Below are 9,138 nucleotides of genomic sequence, written 5' to 3'. Positions count from 1 at the left end.
GGTTTTGGGTCATACAGCCATGGGTGAAACACAAAACCAGCAACGTGCCGTTGTTTGACTGCGTTGCATGCTGGGAGAAAACTTTGTTGCTAGGAAACCGTAAACCTCAGCGCTCTGTCAGTAACCTAAGTATACATCGACTTTAAACACTTTTATACAGCAAAAAAGCGAAGGTACATGAAAAATATTTCAGACCGGAATATCTGATACGGTAGGCATGTATAAATAACGTTATCCATTGAATACAACGCCTTATATTCACAGAAGTATAGCTAGCTGTTTGGTTGCAAAAGTTAATGCTCGCTAACTTTAAGAGCAAATGTTTATCTCTTCCTGTATTGGTTTTCGCTTAATATTTGGAACTGTAATGGTGTAAGGAAGTTATCTGTGTACATATCTAAGTCTTGTAATGTCTTCCTAATTTGTCCGAATAACGTAGTCTGAACGGGATACATCTGAACCGCACATGGATCCCAAGTGGGTTTGTCCGCCAGGGACAGTTGTTTAGTTGTTTCATGGTGGCACCATCAGGGTTTGCCCATCGAGCCCGCACATACTCATACTCACATACCGGTACTCAATTTCGAGTGAGGCCACCGTGCACAAACCCACCTGGGACCCATACGGGTATGTGCTGCTCTCATTTAGCCCGTATGTTGGCTGGGCGCTAGCTAACTGTTTATGTCACTGCCACAGAGCCTGCCAAGCGAGCCTGCCATGGCAGGTGCACCCCCGGGAGGCTCCCTGTCGAGTTGCACTGGACAAAGCTGGGAAACCGAGTCCAGAGGTAGGCCTAGCTAAAACAGGGTCCTGTTGGTACCATGGAGAAGTGCTAGTTACTGCATAGTTTATTTTTTGTTCACACATGTACAAATTATACAAATTATATATGTATAGAAACAACAAAAGATGAGATGTAGAGCTTCAGAAACCCCTAACAGAGGAACTGGATGTGGGTGCTCTCTGATGCAAAGACTACATTAGTCCATTAACAAAAAGAGAAAGAGAAACACAACTATTAAAATGATGGGAGAAAAGTGACAACAAAGTAAGATCTCATACCTTATCAGACATTGGAATACACATAGAAAATGACAATTAGAACACTTTCCTTGATTGTACAGGTGCTTAATTTAAGATATGAGGTGGCAAAGCATCCTATATAGCTCAATAGATAGGAGGCCTGAGTTGATAGTTATTTTGAGTGGTATTATAATTAAAATGGCAAAAGTAGAAATACTGTAAATGGAGGAAATAATCAGTTGGAAGAGCTGGTATACATATACAAAAAATCTGTCGTTGCTTGGCTTGTGATGTGAACAGTGATGATGCCTGATCTTAAAAAAAAAAAAAAAGAAAAGAAAAAAAAAAAGGTTTGGATGAATGAGTTAAGTAAACAATAGATGCTTCTTATTGCTCATTTCTGAAGACAAAACATAGGAACAAGTTTAGTGGGATGAGGGATATTAGATTTTTATCATTAAATGTCACTATTCCACTTGCCATACTCTTCCAGAGCATCAGCCTATGGCCCCTAAAGCACAGAGCTCCACCATCTATCCAAGACCTCCAATAAATGTGCCGGACCCACTGGTGAGACTTTGCACACTGAGACAGTATGAAATGCAATTTACTGTACACCCAATCTAGTATGTTCCATTATGTTTATATATATTATACTTGACTCAGTCATAAACCCAACAGTGGTTGGTTCGCAACCTTATTAATGTTTTTTTGTGAGAAAGTAGTATGTGTGCCATTCATTTCATCACAGAAAAATGAGAATTGTAGAAAATGTTTGAACTCAAGACTGCCATGATATACTGTACATGTTCTTTACAAGTGTGTGTAAAACCTTGACCACAGCTGTATGGGTCTTTGGTAGATGACAGCTTCTTCTCCTTAACCTAGGCTGTTTTAAAGAGACAAGTATTACGGAAAGAACCCAGTCTCAACCACTTAAAAACTCGTGAGCGGCTGTATTTTCCTGGCTGGTACACTCAGTCGCCTCCATCTCACCACAAAGAGCAGCTAAGCTCACTTCTTCACCAGTTGCCTTCCAGCTTACCGCGTATGCAATCCACAACTAAGGTCAGTGCCAGACATGTTGGAAAAAAAGATAACCATTGTGTAAAAGATACAGTGCATGATGGACAGTGTCTCCACGCTGAAATTGTTTCGAAATGCTCAAACCCAAGACTACCAATAAAACTGTGGCAAATGTGTCCAGCTTCAGGCTGCCTACTCCCCTGTCAGTTTAAACAACTGGTGACGGAATGTGCTGACAAATCCTCTGTTAAAGCACCGATTAATTGTTCACTGACATTATGAGCAACTTGAGAAAATGTATCTTTACTTGTGTCTCCTCATCATTTCTCAGTTGTCCCAGGATGTGGCATCAACAACTAGTCTACCCAGAGGGCCAGTTTCAGTTAAGAGTGGTGGACACTTGGACAAATTTGAAGTACATGAGTACAGTAAGGATGGCTATTTGATGATCAGTAATGGATGAGTGGTTTCATTGTTTAAGAGTGTCAACAGCGATTCAGTGTAACTAAGGTTGAAATGAATGAGTGAAGTACACAGTGGATGTATCTTACTGCAAAGTGCAAATCCTATTAGCTTTGGTTAGTCAACTCTTATTTAAATGTTACTATTCCACTTGCCATACTGTCCCAGAGCATCAGCCCACTGCCCCTGAAGTACAGAGCTCCACCATATCACCAAAACCTCCAGTCTGTGTGCGGGACCCACAGGTAAGACAAACTTAGATCAAAGTGAGACAATATGAAATGCTATGTACCGTTCGCCCAATCTAATACTTTCCATAACACTTATATTTATTATCCTTGGGTCAGTCTTAGAGTTATTACAGTTACATGGATATAGGACTTTTGTAGATGTCAGATTATTTCCCTAATGTAGGCTGGACTCAAGAGACAACCCAGTGTCGACCACTTAAAAACCCATGAGAAGGTTCAGTCGCCTCCATCTCAGCACACAGAGCAGCTACACAGGCATTGTCAAAAGTTGCCTGTCAGATTACCGCCTCTGCGATCTGCGACCAAGGTCAGTGCCAGACATGTTTTCGGAAAAGATGTCTACAGTACATGATGGTTGATGTCCCTAAAAAAATGATTTTGTCAATGCTAGGAGACCACCTAAAAGGCTCTGGCAAATGTGTCAAGCTACCAGGCTACCTTTGCCTTTGTCAGTTTAAACAACTGGTGCTGACAAATCTGTTAAAGCACCAATTCATTGTTTACTGACTTTAAATTGGCTACTTGTTAGAGAAAATTCCTCTTTGCTTGTGTCTCCTCATCAATTCTCAGCCATTCAGGAATGTGGTGAAGACACATGGCCTCCCCAAACAACCATTTTCCCTTGAGAGTGGGGAAGAGGAGCACAAGTACCACTGCAAGCTGATTCGTATCCCCTTCTTTGCCCGCTTCAAAATGTGGAAACCCTTCTACATCTGGCACAAAAAAGTTTGCGCAAAGAAGATTCATCTTGCAAGGGAGTCACTCCGAAACCGTTTATTTATCGCCAATCAGGTGTGTGACTGTGTGTATAAATTGAGGTCTGGAATTTCTCTTAATCTGTCTGAAAAATGAATATAGAATACCGTACACTATATATACACTCACTGACCAGAACAATCTTTAACAGTTACGATTAACATTTGTATATGTCATACAGTCCTTAAGTCCTGCACTGATGGACATCAGGAAAATGTGTTACCAAATCAGTGACAGAGTCTTGGGTCACATGGAGAAAAATCGCACATACACACTGCAGGAATTCCAGGACATCCAGCTCAAACAACTACAAGAGGTACAGTTGTACACAAAATTTGCTTCTCATGTTTAAAGTGTGTATACATACATTGTGTATGCCTGTGTGTTCTCATTGCCCTATTTTGTTGATTATTGTCAGGTAGTAACTGACTTGGAGAAGTTTCAAGAGCTAGTAAAAGAAGTGACACTCTGTGCCTATCGCAACTGCTTGTCAGGCGAATCCAGATCTGACCCAAGTGCGTACACACTGACCATATAGAGACACTGGAATGTACATACATAGACCACAATGTTAAAGGGTTGATAGCCTTATCTGTTGTCACAGATGTGCAGAAGAAGAGGACAATACTTGCAGCGATCAAGGGGACCTTTCTGGCTAAACGCCTGGCCTGGTAGGTCATTTTCTTGCATATGTTTACCTTTAAAGCTGGGGTTGATAAGGTAGAATTATGTATCTATTAATGAGTATACTTGTTCATCTGTCTGGCAGTACCTAATACCCACTCCTGTTGAACACATACACACACTGCCTCACAACACCGACTGCTCAATAGCTCTTGCCGGTCAGCTGGGAGATGTGTGTGAGTGTAGAGTTCGCTATGTTCTCTTTGCTTTTTTCAGTCTGATTAACAGCTTAATAAACAACTCTGTTAAGTGTCATGGTAGTGTAAGCAATGAGTGCACAGGCTGCGTTTGATGTTAAAGAGATTTGTCTTATGTGCCCCAGACATTTTTTTTTTAAATCACTGAAAACATTGTCACAAGTCACAGTCAGAAAACACAGGTGTGAGTGATGAAATTAATGATCGCTGAATTCCACTTGGCTGTCTTGACTCACTGCAACACGTGGATACAACAGAGGCATCATTAATGTTGTTAGTAACACCTGTTCTTCTCCTACAGTACTCTGACGAGGTAGAAAGTCTGCTGTGAAAAAGGCCTGTGACATCATTAATCTGGCACATCTATCACATGAACCAAGTCCAACCCTTCTCTGTCTCTCACCTCCCCAGCTTCATCCGTCTTGTTGACTATTTGGTCATGAACACCTTGCACATGTTGGTGGTGAATGCAGTGGCTGAACTACTGGCTGTGCTCCAGGAGCAAGTACGTCATACGCCCAGCCATGCCATCATTCAGAGCTGGAGCCAACACTCTGAGGCCGAGATGGACAAGAAGGTATGCTATTGTTTCAGTGTTATTAACAGAGACACCACAGTAAATACTATGACAACAAAATGTGAGATTTACAAGTGTACACTGACCAGTTTTGCATGTTGGCTGTGTGTGTGTGTGTGTGTGTGTGTGTGTGTGTGTGTGTGTGTGTGTGTGTGTGTGTGTGTGTGTGTGTGTGTGTGTGTGTGTGTGTGTGTGTGTGTGTGTGTGTGTCGTTATTAGGCTGACGGTTCAGATACTAACCGTGTCCACCCTATGTTTGTGACTGAGTTGATGCTGGACACAAATGCTTTGACTTTCCAACCGTCTGAGGAGAATTTTCAGGTACATCTTCAGTACTGATATGAACTGTTTCCTGTCAGGTTTTTCACTCCTTTGGTACCAATCTACAGTATATTCCTTGTGAATTTCTGCAGGAGACCATTGCAGAGATCATTGGGCTGTTTGAGAAGACAGTGTTGTCAGTTAATACACTGACTTCAGATCCCGATTTTGGTTCACTGACAGAGCCCAAAATGGACAAGGTAAATACAAACAAATTGACCACCTCGGATTGACAAGCCTGTTGTGTATAGTCAGGGTAACCTAAATGTTAATGCTGTTGATATGTTAAAAATATTGAGGTATGGATTTACCTGGAGACATATCTGTGATATTGTGTGTGTGTGTGTAACTTTTAGAAATTGGAAATTCAACATAAGGAAGGCCCCTGTTTGGAATCCATTATAGACAATGATGGCCACCTTCAAAGTCTCAGTAAAGAGATCAAGGTCAGATTTTTCTCTGCGTAGGTTTCTGTCTCTAAAGGTTGTACGGTACTGGGTATATATGTGTCTTACCTTTTATTTCCACGCAGGAATCTCTCCAGTTTGCCTTTGATGCAGCTGAAGTGTACTCACACACGTTTGAGCATTTTCTGCTGTTCTATAAAGAGAACGAGAGTCTGGATCTGGATTTGATGCAGCAACAAGATCATGGTGATGTACCATACGTCAGCGTTACACATCTCCCACTCATAATGCAAAGAGCACATCAGTTGAGCATAGCGCTCTACAGTTGTGTCACACAATACATTTACATAACTGTCCATCTCCTACAAGGGCAAAAAACATGAAAGACATGCAGTGAGCAAACATCCACAAGTTTAAGTTCAGGAGTAAAGCATGAAAAATATGATGGTTCTTTCAGACTGATGAATGTTGACATCTTCATCCCACAGATGTGTCCTTTTTTGCAAAAGCACTGGAGTTATACCAAAGCGAGCATAAAGAGGCCTTAGCCATCCAACAGAAGACACATCTGGGTTTGCTGCTTGTGGACAAAACACAGCTTAAAAAGAATCTTGCATCTTCTCCTCTCCGCTGTCATGAGGTGAGGACTAGCTACAGTATATACATACATACACTCTATTACTGCATTACGCAACTCTTCTTGGAGACAGTGCCTTAGAGAAGAGGGCAGTGAGGCCATTCTGTGTTAATTAAATACCACCAAAATGAAAATCCAAGCAATGTCCAATATATATATATATATATATATATATGGTAGAAATATGTTCTAATACAATCAAATATAGCATTAACACTGCAGCAAAAATGTTAAAGATATGTAGGAATCATTGTTCCATTTTGACTTTCTGCCCCAGTCCGTCAGCGAGATGCTCATTATGCTGGCGAAGAAGAAGCTTGATGCTGTCACTGCTGAGGTTTGTGAAGCCCACTTCAAACTAGAGTCCAGTCCCTCCACGACAGCTGGGTTAGCCAACTTTCTCTCATCCCTGGATGAGGTACGGGAGCAGGTAAGACGTACACACTCATTAGGCAAACACATTTTTTAGTATGAAGTATTAGTAAGTATTAAGTCATCAACCTAGTCTCCTCTCTTCTCTTCTGTCACCTCTTCTCACTTCCTCTCCTCTCTGCCTCTTCCGTCGGACGCTGTTCCTCCACACTGTGTTCTACCTCTTTCATTTCCCCCTCTCACCAGATGACGGGGGTTGAGGAGCAACAGAAGACAGTTTCTCAGATGTACAATCTGATTAACACATATTCAGGCCCCACACCACTTGATGTGCTCTATGTTTTTGGCACCTTGCAAACCTCCATTGACTCGTTGGAAGACCTCATTGATGAGGCGGACTATGGGAGAGCATCCCTCATGGACAAGTTCTGTAGCTCCCTGCACAAAGACATAGAGGAGCTAAACTCTGAGGTCTGGAAAGTATTAGTGAAGGTATGTGGAGAAGTTGTATCAGCTAATGCAAGTATATCAACATTAAAAGCATCAACGATTTGGATAAAATATGTCGTCTGGAAGGTTTTTTTTTATGCTCAAGGTGTTTCTTTGTTTATCTCTTTGCTCCATTTGTACTTGTTTGCCTTGTGTGTTTTCATGTGTAGGGTAAAGAAGTCCTAGACGTCAATGCAGAACCCTCCGAAGTGCGTCTGCTGCTGGGGGAGATCCAGATATCTGTAGATGAGCTTCTAGCCCAGGCCTCCACCTACACATCCTACCAGAAGAAATTTGAGGTGCTGTAATTCTTATCATTTCAATAAATTATAAAATGAGTCTACCAAAAAGCATGTTGCAGTCAAGTCATAATTATTTTATTATTATTATTTCCCCCCCGTCTTCCTGATGAATAAAGATGGAGGTGACCGAGTTTCATGCCCTGGAGAGTTTGACTGCACAGTGTAGGCTGAGTCACCTGCTGTGGGACTCCGTAGAGGAATGGGACTCTTTACAAGATGGATGGAGGCAGGTGAGGTGGCGCTAATGTATTGTATCAGTATCATGTACGGACTAATGTAAACAGTTTTCCCTCTCTGCCAAGCTTGATTGTGTTCTTCCATGTTTGCCCCATCCCCAGAGCAAACTCGAACAACTGGACTTAGAGCAGTTGAGCTCACAGATCATCAAATATGGCAACTACGTAAACCAGCTGGAGAAAGGCTTACCTCATAACACTGTAGTACCAAGTCTTAAGGAAAAGGTTGAGCTCATGAAGGAGAGGGTGGGTATGCACGTAGCACATGGCATTAATAACAAAATGATCACAAATATCTTTATGAAATGATACCACATTAAGAATATGGACTGCAAGCAAGTGATGTAGTGAGCTGGCTCTTGACGACTGCTATGTGACTCTATCAAAATTACTTTTCCTCCAGCTACCTGTGATTACTGATCTGCGTAACCCATGTATGAAGCCAGAACACTGGCAGACTCTGGAGTCTGTTGTGAGGACCTCCCTGATTGTGGAGGAGCTGACTATGGCTGTTTTGGAGGAGATCAACATCTTCTCCTATGGAATGGAGATACAGAAGGTAACACATGCTGCAGATAACGTGCTGTTACATAATGAGCAACAAAATTAGCTTCTCTTGCTAGACATCTCAGTTAGACTATTAAGATGACTATTAAGCTGGTAAAAGAGTAAGCATGTAGAACATCTTGTTCTTACATAACCTAGCTTACTACCTTGTTTTAACTAATGTTTGTTAGACAAAATACAAGAAGACTATAGAAGAACGCATAATTAATAGTTTTATATCTGACCTGGATGAACAGGCCTAACCTAATTCTTGACTTTTAGGTGTCACGACAGGCTTCAGCAGAGGCATCAGAAGAAAACATTATTACAAAGGTGCGTTGAAAGGGAACTACCTGTGAATATGTGTACAGACATGATATGTCCATCTATATCTACTAGAGAAACTGCAGTAAAAGTGTCTCTTCCCGCCTGTTGATTATTAATTGTTTTATCCATGCCATTTTGTGCCCGCATATGCCAATTTGTTGACTCATGCTGTGCGACTCAATAATTACACAGCGATGTCGGCTATTTTCTACACTTGTTAAGATGCTTCCTATTATCATGTCAAGCTGAATCCCTATTTTTGTGCAAAGTGCAGTGGGTGCGGTGTGTTTAGTGTTATATGAGATGCACTGATGGTTGCAGCATGGTTGGACTGGAGTGAAACATTATTAGCTGATATAATTGAGGCTGGCATTAATTATTGCCAGTTAAACTCAGGGCCTCTGATCCACTGTAAAAAGCAATGGCCTCCCTGACATAGCAGACTGACAGTTTTGTAATGAAGAGGAGAGCCCAGACAGGCTTCTCTCTGGAGGAAGCTAATGTTCTTTCCCAGGAGGAGAGCTA

General features: G+C 41.6%; 1 protein-coding gene across 1 annotated transcript in view; it reads left to right on the top strand.

The window, feature by feature from the left end:
- Window positions 1-75: 75 nt before the first annotated feature.
- The window catches only part of dnah6 (dynein, axonemal, heavy chain 6), a 59,487-nt gene continuing 50,424 nt past the window's right edge, over window positions 76-9,138 (top strand). The window contains exons 1-24 of the mRNA XM_037077719.1: window positions 76-211; window positions 697-787; window positions 1,517-1,593; window positions 1,912-2,091; window positions 2,381-2,477; window positions 2,680-2,756; window positions 2,926-3,069; window positions 3,333-3,554; window positions 3,700-3,834; window positions 3,937-4,033; window positions 4,123-4,189; window positions 4,811-4,976; window positions 5,196-5,297; window positions 5,390-5,497; window positions 5,654-5,743; window positions 5,830-5,950; window positions 6,193-6,344; window positions 6,619-6,771; window positions 6,960-7,205; window positions 7,373-7,501; window positions 7,621-7,734; window positions 7,843-7,986; window positions 8,144-8,299; window positions 8,569-8,619. Of these exons, the coding sequence (XP_036933614.1) occupies window positions 718-787; window positions 1,517-1,593; window positions 1,912-2,091; window positions 2,381-2,477; window positions 2,680-2,756; window positions 2,926-3,069; window positions 3,333-3,554; window positions 3,700-3,834; window positions 3,937-4,033; window positions 4,123-4,189; window positions 4,811-4,976; window positions 5,196-5,297; window positions 5,390-5,497; window positions 5,654-5,743; window positions 5,830-5,950; window positions 6,193-6,344; window positions 6,619-6,771; window positions 6,960-7,205; window positions 7,373-7,501; window positions 7,621-7,734; window positions 7,843-7,986; window positions 8,144-8,299; window positions 8,569-8,619 (2,898 nt within the window). The 5' untranslated portion in view covers window positions 76-211; window positions 697-717. The remainder of the gene's footprint in view (window positions 212-696; window positions 788-1,516; window positions 1,594-1,911; window positions 2,092-2,380; window positions 2,478-2,679; window positions 2,757-2,925; window positions 3,070-3,332; window positions 3,555-3,699; window positions 3,835-3,936; window positions 4,034-4,122; window positions 4,190-4,810; window positions 4,977-5,195; window positions 5,298-5,389; window positions 5,498-5,653; window positions 5,744-5,829; window positions 5,951-6,192; window positions 6,345-6,618; window positions 6,772-6,959; window positions 7,206-7,372; window positions 7,502-7,620; window positions 7,735-7,842; window positions 7,987-8,143; window positions 8,300-8,568; window positions 8,620-9,138) is intronic.

The sequence above is a fragment of the Acanthopagrus latus genome, chromosome 1, assembly GCF_904848185.1.
Source record: "Acanthopagrus latus isolate v.2019 chromosome 1, fAcaLat1.1, whole genome shotgun sequence".
Classification (NCBI taxonomy): domain Eukaryota; kingdom Metazoa; phylum Chordata; class Actinopteri; order Spariformes; family Sparidae; genus Acanthopagrus; species Acanthopagrus latus.
Note: the sequence above shows the minus strand (reverse complement) of the source record. Positions and strands in the feature narration are given on the sequence as shown.